The sequence below is a fragment of the Amyelois transitella genome, chromosome 10 (assembly GCF_032362555.1).
Source record: "Amyelois transitella isolate CPQ chromosome 10, ilAmyTran1.1, whole genome shotgun sequence".
Lineage (NCBI taxonomy): Eukaryota > Metazoa > Arthropoda > Insecta > Lepidoptera > Pyralidae > Amyelois > Amyelois transitella.
Genome location: NC_083513.1, coordinates 1,555,743 through 1,576,730, shown reverse-complemented (window position 1 = coordinate 1,576,730; position 20,988 = coordinate 1,555,743). Strand labels below are relative to the sequence as shown.

The following is a 20,988-nucleotide window of genomic DNA, read 5'->3' as shown; positions in this document are numbered from 1 at the left end:
AATTTCTATGCCGCGAGGCAAGTGACATTTTGTTAGTAGTTGCGTCAAATGGATCGTAATATGTGCTGAGCTGACTGCTGAACGAAATGTCTGCAATATGTCTGACTATTTAGAAATATTTTTAGAATAAGCCTATGTACCTTAGCCAACTAATCTTTGAGGAAAGTTAAGAATGCCATGGATATTTCATGATAATTGTTTCAATAAGGTAAGCCTCATGTGGATGAATCCTTTGTTAATCATCGTTTGTTCTGTATGAATACAATGTTCCTAAAAGCTTAAGTTTTTTATAACTCAATGGCCTTTATTGTTACCTTTTGTTTTCTTTTGTCTTACGTGCGTATCGTTTATTGAATTAACAGTTATTTGGAATTGTTGTTTGTATTAATATATTGTTTTTTTTTCTCTGACAGATCGATAAGGTGACGACTTACGACGAAGATATGTGTTGTTGTGGATAGTACAGGATCCTTGTGTGCATATTGTAGCCGTGCGCGTCACGAACATTGTGAGATGTGGCGGCTGGTTGGGAGTGCGCTGTGACAGAATTAATTGATTTTTAATCCGCGACTGGTTCTGAGACAAAACGTCATTGTCCACATTCAACATGGACCAACAGCAGTGTCCAGTTTGTACCCTTTTTCTACATAATGGTATGACCTTGGAGTCTCATTTAGATACGCATCCCAAAGACCAGGTTATTAAAGCATTGTGTAGTTTGGCCAACAAAGGTAGCAGTTATGGCAGTAGAACATCAACACCTGTTCATTCAGAGCGTTCCTATAGGAGTCGCTCTAGGACACCAGCCACCACCGAGGATAGATGGAATAGTTCACATCGCAACTCCGACCATGATAAATATTGGAGAAGAACTCCTAGTAGGCCTCCAAAATCAAATTCAGTGTTGAGTTCATCTCGAAATGCCACACCAGATATAAGAATTGGTGATATAAATTTTGAAAGTAATACATCAACTCATGCTAATCAGTTCAGTGGAGCACCATTTGTCATGAAAACTGATAGAGTACAAAACAGTTATCCCACTATACCTGAATTTGAACAACAATATATTTACATGCAAGATCCACAGGATGACAGGGAGATCAAATATTCAAGGAGTGCAGAGTATACTGCCCTCAATAGCAATTCTGCTGTGTTCAGTCACAACATGCCAGCTGCAGGCCCTGCTGTCAAATTGCAGACTACCTTGCTCCCTCCGGTACAGAGCAGGGGCCCAGACATTGTTAAGGTTATGCCTAAACCAAATAACATACTGGTGAAGACAAACGTAAGTGGTGTTCAGTATATAGCACCAAGCGTGAAGCCAATGCATGTGGTAGTTCCTACGAGTAGAACATTCCTTCATAAGAACATACAGAATAACATGATCGTGAGCAACAGTCTGCCCACTGGACAGATGGTGGATACAAAATGTATATCCGGTGCAATTCCTAGCAGCCAGTTCAGTCAGATCCCAACAGGTGCTTTTACACCGGGCACAACTGTTGTTACTCAAAATTCGCAAATTATATACCAAGAAATGGTCCATAACCTTGATGGTAAACCTTTCGTTTCGAGCATACCTGCGGTATTGACCAGCCACGAGAATGTTACTAATGTAGCCCAAACAAGTTCCGTGTATCAGAATGTGATGGTTGTGGACCAATTTGGGAATTCCTCATGTATGTATACTACACCACAGCAAATCATACCAAAGGCTTGCAATTCTACTGTTTTCACCACAACCTCTAATACAAGTTCAAGCCATGTTGATAAGACTTTATCCAGCCGTGATGCAAATAAAACTCTAATAATAGAAGTGGCCCCAATAGTGTCTAAAGCACCTGCCAATGAAGCAGTGTCGAGCACAACATTACCTCAACCTGATCCCAGCACCCCTAGCTCTAGTCAATCCGGCAATGACAACGCACCAACTGAACGAATAGAAGCTAAAAGTGACTCGGCAGTTACGACGAAAGGTCTCAAAATTCTCAGTAACATAAAGGTCGAAGTGCCTGTTCAGCATCATAAGAATATGCTCAACACAATCATGGATCTGACGGGTTCAAATGATCCAGATTATCCCGAAAGGTGCCCTTCTCCTGAGAAGATATTGCCCGACTTAGAAGATAGTGATAACAATCAGTTGTCAGAAGACACGCAGCCCTCTGCATCGAGTGCAGACAGTTTAGTTTCGCACACATTTTCTGTGATAAAGAATGTGGGGAATCCTCCTGCTTACAAAGAGAACTCAAACAAATCCACAGTAGTTGATAGTAAGATAGACACAGAGTTCTCTGATAGTTGTCCAGTCCCTGATTTAATATGTAATGAAAAGCCTTCCGTGTCTCCGTGTAGTGAGTTATCGGAGCAGGGAGACAACTCCACTGATCGCCGCTTAATGTCCCCTAAACCCCACAGCAGTCAAAGCTGTAGCAGCAGTGTAGCGTCTAGTAATAAACCAGTTGTGAAAACATACCGGAATAATACATTAAGACTGAATAACATTTATGTAAAGAAGCACAAGAAAATTTTACAAATAAAGAATGCTAAGCCTTTCCCTCTAAATAATGATATAGAAGTTGAGATAGAGCCAAGAGCATCATCTTCTAATAAATCACCAGAACACTACACAATGAATAAAATGCATCAGCCCGAGAAAATTGAAAATAAGGAGAAAACCAGTAAATTGAAGACTGTGTCTGTGGAACAGATTGTGGAGAAGGAGGATCAAAATGATGATCATGATTTTGATGCTGATACGGAGGAGCAGTCTATGGATATAGAGCCTGAACCCTCCACTGTGAAAAACAGTTTTACAACAAGTATAGATGTAGTGCAGGTTAAGGAGGAGGTTAATACCAGTAATGAGGAGAGTTTTAGCAACGAAGCCAGCGGGTCGAATCGTGGCCTGACGCCGTTGGAGACGTTGCGGCCGATCAACGTCATAGCGTATTCGCACCTACCAGGAGATGAATTCGACGAGGAATCAAATCACAGGGAGCTGTTAGAACTAGAAGCGACATCTAAGAACAAGCAGTTTGTCAGTATGATGAACGACAATTACTTTGGCGACAACATTTACGCGGATTACTTCACACCGGATCGCGTGGAATCGTTCGACACCGACCGCGGGGAAGCGTCGTTTTCTAAGGAGACCCAGAAGGATGGGATTTATATTTGGGGTGAATCGTCTCAGAAGGAGAATGAGTTCGTGTTGCCGAACTTTGTACACGAGAGTTATAAGGTAGCGGAGAGTAGCGGGATAGATTATTCTGAGATGCGAGAGGAGAGCGGTGAGCGGGACAGCAAGGCGGACGTGTTGAGTGAGAGCCGAAGCAGCGAGGCTCCGCTGAACATCCGCGCGGACGAGAAGATGCCGCCGCGTGGCGAACTTAGCGGCCAAGAGAGCAACGGCGATATGGAATCACCATGGACCGGGGTAAGCATTCACTTCATATTTTTTTATTTCTTCTAAATCGTAAATTGTGATAGTTAAAACGAACATGTTATACCTTTGTAACCGTTCCAGCCATTACATTTGCTCTCTCTGTCCCTCATCATAGCATTTTTTTTTTAATTTTTTTTGCTGTTTGATAGTATTTTGATGACATGTACCTATATGTTACAGATGTACACGGAGGTAACGCCAGCGGAGCCCTATGACCTCATAGCGCGCGAGAGCTGGGTGTCCGACGGTTCCGAGGTAGATCCTGACGAGAAGGCGGACAACCTGTAAGTAAAAACATACATTCAATAGCATTTGAACGCGCGTGAAACGTAAAATGCAGTGTTATTCGTCTGTCAAAATTTAATAAAAAAAAATTACTTTGCGTGTAACGCGTAAACTTTCGAAACGTGGGTCTGATTTTGATGACATTTTAAAGGCATGTAGAATCTCTTAATAGAATTTTTGTGACAATTTTAAACCCTTTTGTTAGTAATTTTTGCAATGTAACTGTATAATTATTTTGATAGATCTCTCGTCTTCATTTTGTTCTATGTTTTTTCAAAGTAGATTAAACTTTTTTTTGTTATATTACAGTGGCGACGAACTACGCTTCGCAAAGAGCAGACTTTGCACGTGCACTCAATGTGGCGCCAAATTCTCATCTCCCAAGGAACTTCGGTCCCACAAGTCTTTAGCACACGCTTTACCCACGTGTTCTTCCACCAAGACCTCCTACAGCCGAATGGTGACTGCTAGAACTATTAAGAAGGAGGAGAAGATTGAAGAAAGCTTGCCAACCAGTAAGTTATCATTCAATGGTACCTTCTGTAGGGGCTTGTTTCATAGAGAGGTTGTACGAATTCTCGTCTCGTGAATTAAGAATTCGTGAATTTGCCGTGTGGTTCGCGGCACCAATAAAAAAAGAATAGGACCACTCCATCTCGTTCCCGTGGATATCGTAAAAGGCGACTAAGGGATATACTTATAAACTTGGGATTCTTCTTTTAGGCGACATTCCTGAGATAAGCGCGTTCAAACAAACAAACTCTTCAGCTTTATAATATAAGTATAGATTATTGTTTAAAATTATTAATAGTAAGACTTTCGATTCGACAATATTGTTTTTCATGAAGCAATATCTCTCCACAAACACTGGTTGGAACAGCGAACACAATGTATAATCGTAAATATTTTCAGGTACACTGCTTACGTTAGACTCAAAGAAGACAATAGCGACTACAATACTGCAAGTGTACGACGTTATGAACGAGGCCAAGCCCAAAATCGAAGCTCTAATAAAACAGGAGCCCAAACGGAGGAGGAAGGACTATGTGTGCCCCACTTGCAAGGTCAGTTGAGTTGTTGAAGTTAATTTTATGTTTATAATACAGGGTGACATTTAAAACAACTGCATCCTTTTAAACATAGACTATACCCATGCTTCTGAGCTGTTTGAGCCCATTTTTATAGTCACCCTGTATAATACCGAGGTTTTAAACGCGCATGTAACGTAACCTTTATTTTTTTACTAGTACATTGTTCTAGTTTTGACGGCCTCTGTGGCGCAGCGGTAGTACGCTTGTCTGTGACACCGGAGGTCCCGGGTTCGAATTCCGGCCAGGGCATGATGAGTAAATAACTTTTTCTGATTGGCCTGGTTCTTGGATGTTTATCTATATAAGTATTTATTGTAGTATCGTTCAGTTAGTATCTCGTAACACAAGTCTCAAACTTACTTCGAGGCTAACTCAATCTGTGTAATTTGTCCCGTATATATTTATTTAGTTTTCTTCTTTCGCTTCATCCACATTGATAATTTGTCTGTTTATCTCTCGACCTGTAATTTGTCAGTGTTGCCAACATAAATGTAAAAATTCCAGGTGGATCAGCTGACGGAGTTGTCTTTCCACGCCCACCTGAAAATCCACCCGCTGGAGTGTCTCACGTGCGGGAAGTGTTTTTTCAGGCGAGCCAACCTAGCGCTGCACATGAAGACGCATTTGGGAATCAAGAATTACAAGTACGTAGATACAAATGTACTAAAACTTTTGTGAATATCTCAAAAACTAATCGAGCGATTTTATTCACCACGAACTTAAGAAATTCATTTTATAATATAAACATTTTAAATTTCATCAAAATAAGATTTACAGTTCGAAAGTTATAGCGATAACGTTCGAACTATTAATCTAATTTTGATGAAAACACATTATTTTTTATGTTGAAATATTTGGAAAGAAGGTTTTCTGAGGAACGTGCGAAGCCGGGGCGGGTCGCTTGTTAATGTGAACGGTTATTGTCCCTGTTTGAAATGTTGAAAAAAGGGATGTTGGATGAAGATTTATTTCTATAAATGATAACCGTGCGAAGGTGGGGCGGGTACTACCAATCACTTTGGGGCGAAAACACATTATTTTATATGTATGTAACGCTTTACATACATAAAAAATAATGTGTTCCCTTCACCCCTTTTTTCAACATTTCAAACAGGGACAATAACCGTTCACATTAACAAGCGACCCGCCCCGGCTTCGCACGTTCCTCAGAAAACCTTCTTTCCAAATATTTCAACTCCGTCCACAACTTTCCCAGATACGAGCATAAATACAATATAATGTGTAGTGATATTAACATAAAATCACGCCTTTTTTCCCGGAGGGGTAGGCAGAGACTACATCTTTCCACTTGCCGCGATCTCTGCATACTTCTTTCATTTCCTCCACATTAATTAATCTCTTCAAGCTAGCTCGGCGGTTTCGGGTACTCTTGACCTGACCCTTTTTTTGACCTGACCATTCTTAATTTGATCAAGATATGTCCGTCTAAGCCTTCCCACTGCTAAGTCAAACTGGTTTCATTCATCCTCTCCACATGACCAAACCATGTTAACCTTGTTCACAATGACCAGATGCGATTAAGATATGTCACTCTAAGCCTTCCCACTGCGTAGACAAACTGGTTTCATTCATCCTCTCCACATGACCAAACCGTCTTAACCTTGTTCACAATGACCAGATGCGATTAAGATATGTCACTCTAAGCCTTCCCACTGCTTAGTCAAACTGCTTTCATTCATCCTCTCCACATGACCAAACCATGTTAACCTTGTTCACAATGACCAGGTGCGAAGTGTGCGAGAAGCGGTTCGTGACCCGGCAGAAGCTGATGGAGCACCACAACGCGCACACGGGCCGGGCGCCCGTCAAGTGCACCGTGTGCGACGACACCTTCCGCAGATACTCCAACATGGTGCAGCACAGGTAACTACAGTCACTTTACAATTCTATCGTATTTGGGCATACACATAGAAAAAAAAACGCCGGACGGAGTTTTTTCTATACGGAAAAATGAAGCACAAATAGTGTATATACACACCTCAAGCACGCACTCCCGCCAATAGTGTGACAGCCGGCCGCCATTACGTCTCACTAAATGACATGTTTAATGTTGCTCACACATGCGTACAATGCCGCCATTACGGCGCTTCACTTTTTTTCAAGCCACACACCGTCCACTTTTTTTTCTATGTCTATGAAAGGTATAATTTTATACTTTTACTACTTTACTCATTTTATACTTAAAGACAAAATCCAAGTTTATAAACCTATCCCTTAGTAGCATTTTACTAAATCCACGGGCAAGAGCTGGAGCGTATTATTTTTTTCTATTATCGACCAGAACATATGTATTTATTATTACTCCTTTAACTATAATACTACTACTTTAATACTTAATAAACAAACAAATTTGTACCACCCCCCCCCCACCCCCAGAGACCGCCACCACTTCCAGAAGAAGGCGAAGGTGCGCGACTTCGTGTGCCGCTGCGGGCTGGTGTTCCACTCGCGCGCCAAGCTGCAGTGGCACGCGGAGACGCACGAGGAGCGGCCCAAGGCGTGCCTCTACTGCAGCGACAAGTTCGTGCACGCCGCCTCGCTCACGCGGCACGTGCGGCGCGCGCACAACGACTGCTACACGGCCGCCCGCCGCGGCAGCGCCGACAACGTGCCGTGCCCCGTCTGCAAGCAGGTCGGTGACATACATCATGTCTATGTCCCACGCCCACCACGACTGCTACACGGCCGCCCGCCGCGGCAGCGCCGACAACGTGCCGTGCCCCGTCTGCAAGCAGGTCGGTGACATACATCATGTCTATGTCCCACGCCCACCACGACTGCTACACGGCCGCCCGCCGCGGCAGCGCCGACAACGTGCCGTGCCCCGTCTGCAAGCAGGTCGGTGACATACATCATGTCTATGTCCCACGCCCACCACGACTGCTACACGGCCGCCCGCCGCGGCAGCGCCGACAACGTGCCGTGCCCCGTCTGCAAGCAGGTCGGTGACATACATCATGTCTATGTCCCACGCCCACCACGACTGCTACACGGCCGCCCGCCGCGGCAGCGCCGACAACGTGCCGTGCCCCGTCTGCAAGCAGGTCGGTGACATACATCATGTCTATGTCCCACGCCCACCACGACTGCTACACGGCCGCCCGCCGCGGCAGCGCCGACAACGTGCCGTGCCCCGTCTGCAAGCAGGTCGGTGACATACATCATGTCTATGTCCCACGCCCACCACGACTGCTACACGGCCGCCCGCCGCGGCAGCGCCGACAACGTGCCGTGCCCCGTCTGCAAGCAGGTCGGTGACATACATCATGTCTATATCCCACGCCCACCACGACTGCTACACGGCCGCCCGCCGCGGCAGCGCCGACAACGTGCCGTGCCCCGTCTGCAAGCAGGTCGGTGACATTTGTATTGAGAGACATACATCATGTCTATGTCCCACGCCCACCACGAGTGCTACACGGCGGCGCGGCGCGGCAACGTGGACAACGTGCCGTGCCCCGTCTGCAAGCAGGTCGGTGATATTTGTATTGAGAGACATACATCATGTCTATGTCCCACGCCCACCACGCGTGCTACACGGCGGCGCGGCGCGGCAACGTGGACAACGTGCCGTGCCCCGTCTGCAAGCAGGTCGGTGATATTTGTATTGAGAGACATACATCATGTCTATGTCCCACGCCCACCACGAGTGCTACACGGCGGCGCGGCGCGGCAACGTGGACAACGTGCCGTGCCCCGTCTGCAAGCAGGTCGGTGATATTTGTATTGAGAGACATACATCATGTCTATGTCCCACGCCCACCACGAGTGCTACACGGCGGCGCGGCGCGGCAACGTGGACAACGTGCCGTGCCCCGTCTGCAAGCAGGTCGGTTATATCTGCATTCGGAGACATACGGTAAAACCCCCAATCATCGACACTTTAACGCACGAACTCTAGTATTTTTACAATATTTGTTTTATTTTTATTATTTTATCATATTTTGAAGTTTTGAGTAAAATTTTAGGGTATTTTGCATGATATATTAAAGTAGAAATGAATGTGATATAAAAATTTACAAGATATACCAATATAGATTTATGGTATTTTTGGCCTAATATTCGACTGCAGAAATCCATTTACCGACAACCGGTTTTCGACATGTTCCAATAATCGAGATCTAGTAATCGACATGTTCTATTTATGGACACCCAATATTTAATGGTCCATTAATCGTGCACCCAGCCTAAAATTTTCAAATGGTAGCTTTAAACCGAAAAAAGTTATGAGCAATAAACCTTACTCACCTCCTTAGTGATTTCACTAATAAAACTGGCTTTCCGTTAAAAACTTCTGCCGGTCGATATTTAAAGCTCCACCATTTTTATCAAAATAACCGAATGTAGAAAGTGACACTTGCAATGAGAGCTGGATGAACCTTGTGTATAACCTATGCTTCGTTTACGTTCAAATACACAACATTAGTATATCCTTTTTTTATTTTACTTTTTATGTGTCGATCATTGGTGGTCTGTCGGACATTGGGTACTTTACATTACTTACATTTAATCATGTATATGTTACACTGAGCCAACAGTCTTGACTGATAGGCCACGTTCAGCTGTTTGGCTTAATGAGAGAATTGAGATTCATATAGTGACAGGTTGCTTGCACGTCGTAGAAAAAAGAAACACAAGTTTATAAGCCTTTTACTTAGTCGCCTTTTATGACATCAATGGGAATGAGACGGAGTGGTCTTTTTCTTTTTTGTATTGGTGCCGGGAAACACACTACACTGAGTTTGCTAAGAATCCATTCCTTATTTACCCATCCGGTAAAAAGGCGTGATTTATATGTATGTTGAAATAGATATATAGGTATGTACCACCTTAATACTACTGGTCCGGTTAAAAAAGGGTAGGTATCTAAAAATATTTGATTCAACCTTCAAACTTCAAATTTACATTCGTAAACAATTCCTTCCAAACTACCATACTCTTCCATGAGTACCAATAAAATAATACATTTCCATTCCTTAGGTCTACCTCAGAACAAACCTCCGTGCCCACCTTCAAACCCACAGCGGCAAGCGACCGTTCCTCTGCATAATCTGCAACAAGGCATTCACCACCAAATGGAACCTCAAACTCCACCGATGGACCCACATGAGCCGTTCAGCGAAGCCCTTCAAATGTACCCTATGCAAAGGAGCCTTCATCCGTCAAACCGAATATATATCTCATATGAACGCTCACAAGTCAGTCAAACCGTACACATGCAACTACTGTGGATGCCAATTCATAAGGAAATATAACTGTCAGAGGCATGTTAGAGAACATGAAATGGCCAAGAAGTATGTGTGTAAGGTGCCCGAGTGTGGTAAGTCATTCCATAGAAGTTATTACTTATCCGAACACATGAAGGTCCACAGCGGAGCTAGACCGTTCTCGTGTAATATATGTGGTAAGACATCGAGCAATAAGTCCAATCATAATAAACATGTGAAAATACACCACACCAGGGAATCGGTGGCTACGGAGGCCTAATTTCATAGACAAGTGATAGGTGGTGGCAGTATTGACATTTGTTTCATGTCTTTGTCCAGTGTCACTAAAACTTGGGTAATTAATAATAATAAGCATCTAAATAAGTCTATTTTAAACTATACCTACAATATTTCTTCTTGAGTTGTACTATTAAATTATACCTACAATATTTCTTCTTGAGTTGTACTATTAAAATACTTTGAATACAAATAAAATTTTATGATTTTACCGTCAATACTGCCGTTTACCTCAAAATAGAGACAAAGTTTAATTGGAAAATAAAAGCAATAACATACTTGATAAAAAAAAATATATATACGTTATTCTGAAGTTGAAAATTGGTTTGTAATTGCCGATGCTAATATATATTTTTATTTCAATTGATTACACGGTTTGTCTCTTGGACGATATTTTGTTGTTTTGTATAGTAACGTTCAAAATATGTAAATAGTAGGTAAATTTCAAATTTAATTGTGTAAATACTGGACCAAGTGTGTATATTGTAACGGAGTATAGAAAATGCATTTTGCTGTTAATAAATTGATGGCGGCCGCCTTACAGAGCTGATTGTATCGTCAATATATATGTCTGATAAAAGATGATTACTCTAAAATAAAATGGTTTTGAAAAAGAATTGTATAAATCAATTTTTTTTCCAATAAGCGAGTAATTTTCGCGGCAACAGATCACAGAGATTCACAAAAGAACGCGTTCGTAATTTAATTTATCGAATCAGCCAATGAGATCGTGTGATTTGAAAGTAACGGACATGATTGGTTGACGGAAAGCTTACATTTTACTCTGTAAGGCGGCGCTATGTACAGTAGTCAAATTGAAAGGGCATTTCGGTATAGGTACCCCGCTATACAAAACTTTTATTTATTATTATATATGTTTTTTAATTCAACACGTTAAATAACATTTTTATTTTCCGTCACTGATAACTTTTTTGTTTTGAAATCTTTCCTAAAGCGAAGGTGCTTGCAAGAAATACAATATCGATGAAGTCTTTTAAAAACAAAAACTAACAATCAATTTAAAAAAAAACTTTCACAATTTGTAAAGAAAATGTGAATTAAAATGCGGTCTACCTTGGCAGGAAAATTATATTTAATTTCAGATATAAAATCTGATCGATCTTTATGTTTATTTGAAACTGATTAATATAAGAAGATAAAAAAAAAATTAACAAAAAAAAAATATGGGTATATTTTAAGTTCACATTATTTTTTTAGTGCGTAGGTAGATATTTTTTTTATCCTAGAATCTGATTTGAGAGATTTGCATTTAATTAAAAATGGAATAAAATTAATTTAAATTGTCTATTGTCAAGAGTACCTGAAACCGGTGAGCTTGCATAAAGAGAGTTGGATGATGAGAGTGTATGATGCGAAAGAAGTATGCAAAGATCGTGGCAAGTAGAAAGACGTGGTCCGAAAAAAAGGCGTGATTTTGTAAGTATGTAATTATCTAAAAAATTTAATGTTTTAAATATCGGTACAGTCATGCTCATATCACCTTCACAATCATTATTTCATGATATTTAGAGCAGAGGTTAAAATTGATATGCGGTTGACTGTACCTACGTGTGTTATCTAAGTGCGGTATTTTTCCATCACATTCATTACGATTCTGTAAATTTCGGGTTAAAATTACTTTAATATTTTTCTTAAGCAGATTTTTACGAAGATTTGCAAAGGGAAGTCAAGTAAAACTAGAGTAAAATTGAATTTGTATATTGACTTTGACTACTTCAAATAGGAAAAGATGTCGGGAAATACAGCAATCAATATTCAAGAATACATTTTAAGTAAGTTTTGAATATATGAAAAGACAAACAAACTCCTTGCGGATTTTGTCTCAGCTCTTAAAACGTCTTTTTAATAAAAAACAATAATAAGAAATTATAATTCCAAGGTTTAAATAAATATGATATAATAATATGTTATTGACTGTACTTTTATAATCGACTTTATTTGTGTTCATTATTTGTTGCAAGCGCCTTTATTGCTGTAAAATGTATGTCTATGAAAGAAAAATGTTTTTGAAAAAAAAAGAAAGAGGTTGCGACTGGTTTTTTTAACACATTTGCAAATTAATGAAATAAATAGTTCAAATTTTATTTCGCCAGATTTAAATGAAGAAAATATAGTAAATGTTGATTAACAAACCATATATTATTTATTTACATAAGTTTTATAAACAACATATACGGACATAGTTACGATTCAGCGTATAAGAGTTAGCCGTTGTTTTTTTTTACCCCACGATCGAAAATTTTTGAGTAGGTATTTATTTTCACATTTCATTTTAGTTTTGCTTAAAGTTTATAACGAATAATTTTTAGTTATTATATATGTACACCATAAAACCCATTCATTATTAAAAATAATGAAATTGATCTTAAGTAAAATGTGCTAAGTGTTAATATATATACCTACAGCATATATTATCACACATTACAATGGAAAATTACAGCGATAAGTCTACGTGACTCGGACCATTCATTGTTCAAAGGCGCATTTTATTAAATACCTATTTTTTTTTTCTACTAATTAACGACATGCGCTTGCCGCGACCTCTAGCGGATCTTAAAATAAAACAGAATAAGGTCAGATCTTATCGCAATGAACGGACAGACGGATGAAACAATAGTGGTTGATGTTGCGCCATCGCTCACGTGATGGCGGCACGGATTTTTTTATTGAATTTAAATTTAAAATGTTTAATATTGGGGCAATTCAATTATATTCGCCTTTTTTTACTTCAACCTTGAATTGGCACCGGACAAAATTATCCTGTCAAAATCTTCATGTAAAAAAAAACAGTTTTTCTACCGTGTAAAGTTGTGAGATCCATGTAATACCAAGTGGGTTAATTAATTTAGTCCTTACTTAAGGGAACTTCCGTCTTAATGGATTACATAAGTAACTATCACATCAATATTGAAAAACTTTTACATTTTAAATAAATAGATTGACTCGGGGCTTCTAAGGGCTTGAATTACTTCCAGCAAAGGATGGTACGGTCGTGCCGGTTATTAGCTCAATTTGGTGGACTCAGATTTGGCCATCGTCATATTCTTTTCTTTATTAATATTATTAAAAAAACTTTTTTCAAATCTGACCTTTTGACATAATCAATGAACTTTTTTTATGGTCCAATGAGGTCGAACTTGCACGCAACCTTTTTGTTTTAAATACTAACAATACCATACCACATGTGTGTGTGTGTTTTTTTATCACAAGTTTTGTTAACGGGAAACATAATATTAATCTTAATTAGTTAGTTTAATTTTATTTATTTCTATTGTATTGTTATATACTTAATTTCGTTTTTAAGTTTGGCGTAAGTAGTAGAAAAATACTTTGACAGTTTTTGTAGTTGTGAAACATCACCTTTACACGCATACAAAGTGCACTAGTTCTAAGCAGAAAAGTCTTTTTAAACGGATATTATTTCATGAGTTTCGGTTTATTTATTTAACAACAGAGAACCCCTATATATGTAATTGACGTCACATAATATTACCTAAGCCAGATTTACATTACGAAATCAGTGGCTTGAAATTAGTTTGATAAAAGTAATTTGACCAGTAATTTCACGTGTAGACGTTCGGTTTTACAATTCATGCATTACTTTTGTGAAACTGGAGTAGTTTCGTGCTATGCGCATATTTTTTGTAAAACAATTGTCATGCAAATAATTTCGTAATGTAAATCTGGCTTTAATATGAGCGTCCGAAGTGAAATATTAAAGAAGCGAATTCCTGGTAACCATGCCAGCAAGTCATAGTCAACTATAGAAAATGTCCGTTTGATAGACCTGTTTGAATTTAGAAAAAAAAACGATTTCACGCACAACTCACACACTAGTGTGAAATGTAATGTTCTTTCGTTTATCTATGTTAATTTTTTTTTTAATAATCAAGGATAATGTAATGCCATTTTTGCGATACCGGCAGGGAAGCCATGTTGAGATTAAAATTATTATTTCTATTTGTTTGATTTTGATGATTGGTTGAATGAAACGAAAAGTTAAAATGAAATGTTCGCATATGTATAGAGAAATTGTCACATACTTGATTAAAATAAATGCAATTTAATACAAGTATAGGTCGGTTGTCGATTCTGAGGCTGTCTGTCTTTAAATGGTCTAAGGTTTCAACGTTATGAGGGCCGTCCTATTATAATTTATTAGTGCTTTGTATGCGTCTACAATTTGTGCAATGACATAACATTCGTTGTTGACTTTTTTGTTAAAAGTGATTTTAATGTGACTTTAACTTTATATATATTTTTAAGTCGTTGGCGTAGGATTCACAAAACTGCCAATAACAAGGGGGGAGTTTACCTTTAAATAAAGCTTTGGAACATAACTTGAAATATCTACACTGTACCTTTCAAGTATGTATGTATAATATTATTTAAGTTAAGAATTCATTCATGACATTTCTAACATAAACATATTTTTTTATGTATAGTAACCTATCTTATTTCTATCGTATCCCACTATTTTTATAGGGGTTACAGCTTTAAATATAGCATACCTCGCTATATTGCCGGTGACCAAGTGGAGAGAGAAATGTCGATAGGTGACCACCGGGCCCCGAAACACTTCTGTGGAGGGTGCAACCGGGAACACGCAGATGAGAGAGAGAGAGCTATATTGCGGATGAAACGCAAACTAGCCCCCTCATAGACAATTAAGTTTATCTCACCCATAAAATTGTCTTTTTACTAATGTTTGGTATACAGTTCACTCGAATAGTTTTGGTATACCTACTTTATAATTTTAAATAAATATTCATTAATTTGTTACATACATGTCACTTGTTATTTATTACAACGAAAAATTCAAGAAATCCATAATCAATTTCACATACATAATATTGTGCATGATGAATTTCAGAGTATGTTTCAAAGTAATATTTGTTCGTTGATATATGAATTCAGTATCACCGTTTTATTAAGAAATTGTAATGTAATAAGTAGATTAAATTATTTCAATTTACTTAAATGTAAATATTTGGAATTATTATTATTATTAATTTGTAATAATACGCCAAGATTGTAAGATCTTATATATATTGTGGTGATCTACCATTTGTTCATTGACAAGCAAATGAAGGTTTACCTCGGGCATAGACATAAATCGAAATAGACAACGCAATTTATACATATAACGTATTAACTGTCGTATTAATAAAAGCCTAGAAATTTATTCTACATTGAACCTTTCTAGAGATCTTTGTTCATTATTTCGTAAATTATTAAAACTCAGTATACTTAATACGACTAGTTATGTGGCCCGCTTTTCATACATTTATGTTGTCTATTTCAATTTTAGTCTGTGCCTTTTGACATCACATTCACTAGGCAGTTATTTTGTGAGTATACCAAAATTTTATTGTTTCGCTTTTCTAACATAAGGATATGTTCCTTATTCATCATTCAATTTAACATGCACTCAACCGTATATCAATTCACCCTGGAACTTTACGACGAGATCAATTTGCAGTGAATTTGGGTAGGTTGATGTGCCGCTGGTTGTACATATGAGAGCATAGTGGCTCTCAAATATGTAGGCTTGGAATTATCACAAAGTTTTCAAGTCTCGGTCACAGCCGTATTCCCAGTGATTGGACCGTGAGACCTATAACCCATCTGGAAACCTACGTAAGGTACACGAACCATAACCATTACGTAATCGTAACCATAATGGTATGCATTGCTTTTTCAGGTTGGTTATTTTTCCGCGGGTTAAACCTAAACCTGTATCTCAGATCGAATTGACCATTTATTCTGCTTTAGAAACTTTAAACAGACTTGCTTTGAGTATGATTTTGCCTCCAAAATCTTGAGTTTCTGAGTAAACAATAACGAAGATTATGTTCGTTAATTTAATAGGTTACCGCAAAAGTCGCCTAGTGAATGCGGTGCTTTATTAACCGTTTGGTGATGAAAGAAAAAAAAAACCATGAATCACACCAGCTGTGTTCAAAAGATAACGTATATGATTCTTGCATATAAAAATAAATGATCTCGTGTACTTTTAAACTGGAAGCTGAACTTACATAGTTGTGTTTAGTTAATTATTGATGGGCGGCGAAACGAGCGGAGGTATTGAAATTCAATTTTTTTTTTTTTTTTTTTTTTTCAGTATTTACTTGTTAAGTAAAGATTTTTCACCGAAAACAGAAAATTAATTGTCTGATCGTGATTTTTTGTTAAACACAAGCCATGCGTACTCTTGAAAGCTTAGTTACTCTTAGTTATTACTCGAAAACTTCGCTCGTTTAGTCCAAGTCCTCGTACTCCTCCGCACTTGGTTTCTAGACGGATTTTGTTTATTTATTTACTATTATAAGTTTCTAGTTTACATGTAAATAATAGGCATATTTTATAACGTGGGTCGTACACCAAAAGGGAACCGAGTCTTCTGAACAATCGTCACAGTTTGTATATTGTCGGTGCAGGTGATATAGAAATTGAGTTTGTATATAATATGGACTGTGCGTTTGCTGGCCAGACTCGGGCCCCAGTTATGCGGGGTTACTGGTCGTGTCTGCAATAAATTATATTAAGAACTTATGAAATTTGTTTTATTTTTATCTATTTTATAAAAATATTCAAAAAATTATAAATGGAAGAAGTGTATACACACATAGTTTATATTCAACACAATACACCTACTTTTTGGCGGTCACGGGCTTCTGAAATTAGTAGATAGGTAAGGTACCCATTTGACGCCCAGGTACAGCTTTATAATGTTATTGTTTTTTTACATTATTTTTATTTCTTTGTTTTACAAACTACAAAAGATATGAATTAGACTGATCATACAAAGTTGTATATCTAACCGATTGATGGTAATACGTGTAAAACTTACACAACGTTTTTTAATCTGTGGTTTAACTAGCTTTGTCGTATTTGATACAGTTATGGTTTCGTAACGTCTACGTCATAAACTTAAGGGAAATTGATGCGTATTTGTTATATGCCACCCGTAACAATTGACGTAGTTATATTTCTGCTAAATTCCAGTTGTTTTGTGAGGAAACTTTCGCCTACAAATAAACCCCACGTTGTTAGTACGAATGTACTTACGTTTTGTTTTAATTACGTAGGCTTGCGTTTATGCAATGAAATAACGGATTAGGACGTTGTCACAAAGAACGGAGCTATGTCAGCTAGCTAAGTACAAATTCAACATTAAAAAGTTAGATATTTAAAGATTTATAATTATGTAACTTAATATTGTTATTATATTTAAAGTATTAGAAAAGAGTATGTTTATTGAAGGGGACATCGAATCTCCCTCTTCCTGAAGGCTTCAGGACGGGAATTCGACAAGAAACCGACTCGGAGGTCGAGAAAATAAAACAAACATAATAATTATACATCGTATTTCTGTGAAGCATTCACATATATTTCAGCATAGTGCATGTGGTCATGTAAGCAGCTATTAGTCTAAATTCACTCAAAATTAGCGTTCTATTATTCCGATTCTTGTGCTTAATGGAAATAAAAAATGTTAAGTAGAAAGGGACTTCGTAATGTTCGCTTCTAAAACTTGATTCTAATTCTAAATTTTATTCAGAAGACATATAAGTACTTACGAGTACATAATTAATTACTTAATTCGTTACTGAAGATTACTCCCAAAAAGCACACGGAATTATACACCATGATTTCAAAGGTTTTCAAGCTAATTGCACCACCGCCGTGGTTCTTCGGCCATCACATTGTTTAAAGTTCTTTTTTATATTGTTGGTCGCGCCCACATCGCTAGCGAGACCTTAGCTCCCAGTGTGACATGCGCTTTACTTCGTCATTGTTTTGAGTTAGCGTCAAAGAATCTTATCAAATCAATAAACGCAATGATCCAGAAACTATGGACAATAATTGTCCATTGCTTATCTTAAAAGGTCGTTCGAGATATAATCGCATCTACTATAAACATTCACGAACAATGATGCACTGTAATCAAACGAATATACCTAATGTATATGTTATGGATTGTTATTTTCCACTAATCTAGTATATTTTTAACTGTTTGTTTAAACTTTTAACGCAATTATTATGTAAGTTTGTATTATTGTTGCCGAAATACTGACGAAAATTCGAGAAATGTTTGTTTGATGACAATTTAGACAAAATATATTGTCTTTTATCTTTTATTCAGGATAGAGGTGTTTTAAGAGAAGGAGAAAGGAAGATAGTGCTCATAAAAAGGCAAAAAGAACTTAGACAACTTAATAAGCTTCCCGTGAATATCAATCTCAAACCTTTCACCGCTTTGGCTGAAAATAAAAACTACCAGAGACCATTTAAGAACCTATCTAAGATAACATAAAACCTAATAACATGCGAAGTGTAAAAGGTGGAGTATAATAGAAATACTAAATCGTAAGAGGCAACTCTTATATTAAAAAACATAAATACACAATAAATCTATTTTCTCGCTAACAAATACAGGTAAAGCTGCTGCGGATATAAATAAAAAAACGCTATTCCTACATTTTTCAGACCATTAGGCATAGGCATGATAAACCCACTGTATACTAAGTAGTTCCGTATCTTTAATTATCCCAGCACATCAGAATAGGATCATTCCATATCATACCAATGGATTTCGTAAAAGGCGACTATGGGAAATGCTAATCAACTTGGGATCCTTCTTACTAGCTTATAGCTACGGGCTAGCAACCGGTCACTATTTGAATCTCAAACAGTTGAAGCTGAGCAGCTCTGTCCATCCTACAAGGGATATAGACGTGACTGTATGTTCGTATTTATTTCTAAATCCATACTGATATTATAAATGTGAACGTGCTTTTGTGTATTTGTTTGCAGTATTTCCACGTCAAAACCACGGAACCGATGTCCGTGACAATTTGTATATTTACAATTACATATAGTATGGAAGGATAAAGGGGTACTTTTCATGGGCGGAACCGGTGGGTAAAGCTAGGTTTTTTATAAAAATAAAATGAAACTGATTCGAGTCTGACCTGAATCTACACAGTCTTAAAAATAACTGACCACCTCACTGCAGCCGATAAGAACATAGAAAGATAAAGTTATTTTCAATTTATTCATGTAACAAGTTAAACGTCTAAAAAGTTTCGTAAAAACGTTACCAGTTCAGTAGAAGTTGGGATTAGGATTTGGGATCACTTAAAAAAAATCATGACGTCTCTATTTTCAGATTATTATGTGCGCGTGCGCCATAATAATCTGATAGTATGTCTTTCCTTTCAATTTTGTCTCATGTGCGCGTGCGCCATCTGTGGTCACAAGTGTTATTGATAGATGGCGTTGTAGTCGATAATGTCCCTTAATAAATGTGAATGAATCGAAGGAATTTTCAGGGTTTCTTGCTAAAGGAAAGACGTAGTCTCTACCTACCTTACCAAGAAATAACGGGCGTGATTTTATGTATGCATGTTTGGTTTTAATATACCTTTTTAAACATCTTTTAATCTTTAAGGATAGGAGGTAACTTTTGTCACTAATTTTATTCCATGGCAATGGTGAAAGATCAATAATTAACAATAAAATAATAATTAAAAAGACACATAATATAGACACGACTTCAAATTAAATAAGTAGGGGAAACGACATATTATTTTAAAAGTACCTACTCATTCAAAATCTTTACTATGAAGTTAGCGTAAAAAGCAAAAACAAAATATATATGTCACATACATACAATCACGCCTATTTTGCCTGCGGGGTAGACAGAGCCAACAGTCATGAAAAGGCTGAAGGCCATGCCCAGCTGTAAGGCTTAATGATAGAATTTAGATTCAAATAGTGACAGGTTGCTAGCCCATCGCCTAAAAGAGGAATCTCAAATCCTTATCTTTATCTTATATCTTAATCTAATTAATCCTTAATATATATGTAATCACGTTAAATTTATATTTTAACTTGAAACTAGATGTTAAAACAATGGGCACTGAGCTCCACGCTAATAAAAATAAATAAACAAATTAACGATTTGCAGCTATGTTCTTCAATCTATATATATAAAACTCTTCCGTTACTGAGTGACTGACTGACAGACAACGCACAGTCGAAACTACTGGTCGTAGACAGCTGAAATTTGGAATGTAGGTTCCTTGGGATATGTAGGGGAGCACTAAGAAAGGATTTTTGGAAATTCAACCCCCAAGGGGGGGAAAAGGGGTAAAAACGTTTCTATGAAAAATCTTATTCCTTGGGTTTATAAACTTGAAACTTGGCATGAACACGTACATAGGCAAGTAAATATGTTTGACATTATAAGTTTTTTCAAACTACCCTCCAATCGTGATTTAGGGGGTGCGATTGGGTGACTGATTTATTAACGCACAGCCGAAACCGCTCGGTATAGGAGTCTGAGATTTTGAACAGAGGTTCCTTTAGTAACATAAGTGAGCACTAAGAAGGGATTTTTGAAATGTCAACCCCCAAGGGGGGGAAACGGGATAAACTGAGCCGGGGCTGCGGGAAAGTTCTAACGAGATACCGTGGCCCCGGAACGCAAAGGGCAACTGAAGGAACGAGGTGGGTTTTAGTCAGTAAAAGTCTGACACTCCCTCCCGTTCCACCCAGAGCGGGAGAGGTCATTTGATGATTTCCCATCCTTAAAAAAAAGACTTTG

At 38.0% G+C, this 20,988-nt stretch overlaps 1 protein-coding gene across 1 annotated transcript; it reads left to right on the top strand.

The window, feature by feature from the left end:
* The first annotated feature begins 56 nt into the window (after nucleotides 1-56).
* Nucleotides 57-16,919, top strand: LOC106136812 (uncharacterized). The gene is made up of 9 exons (XM_013337465.2): nucleotides 57-208; nucleotides 414-3,442; nucleotides 3,632-3,735; nucleotides 4,046-4,251; nucleotides 4,649-4,800; nucleotides 5,332-5,471; nucleotides 6,574-6,711; nucleotides 7,225-7,480; nucleotides 9,829-16,919. Exons 2-9 carry the CDS (start codon nucleotides 608-610, stop codon nucleotides 10,333-10,335), a joined length of 4,338 nt encoding a protein of 1,445 aa, XP_013192919.1. The 5' UTR covers nucleotides 57-208; nucleotides 414-607; the 3' UTR covers nucleotides 10,336-16,919.
* Nucleotides 16,920-20,988: the final 4,069 nt, after the last annotated feature.

Coding starts and splice junctions, on each gene's coding strand:
- LOC106136812 (XM_013337465.2), top strand. CDS start 608: ATGGACCAACAGCAGTGTCCAGTTTGTACCCTTTTTCTACATAATGGT. Junction 4,801..5,331: donor ATGTGTGCCCCACTTGCAAG/GTCAGTTGAGTT, acceptor TAAAAATTCCAG/GTGGATCAGCTGACGGAGTT. Junction 6,712..7,224: donor TCCAACATGGTGCAGCACAG/GTAACTACAGTC, acceptor CCCCACCCCCAG/AGACCGCCACCACTTCCAGA.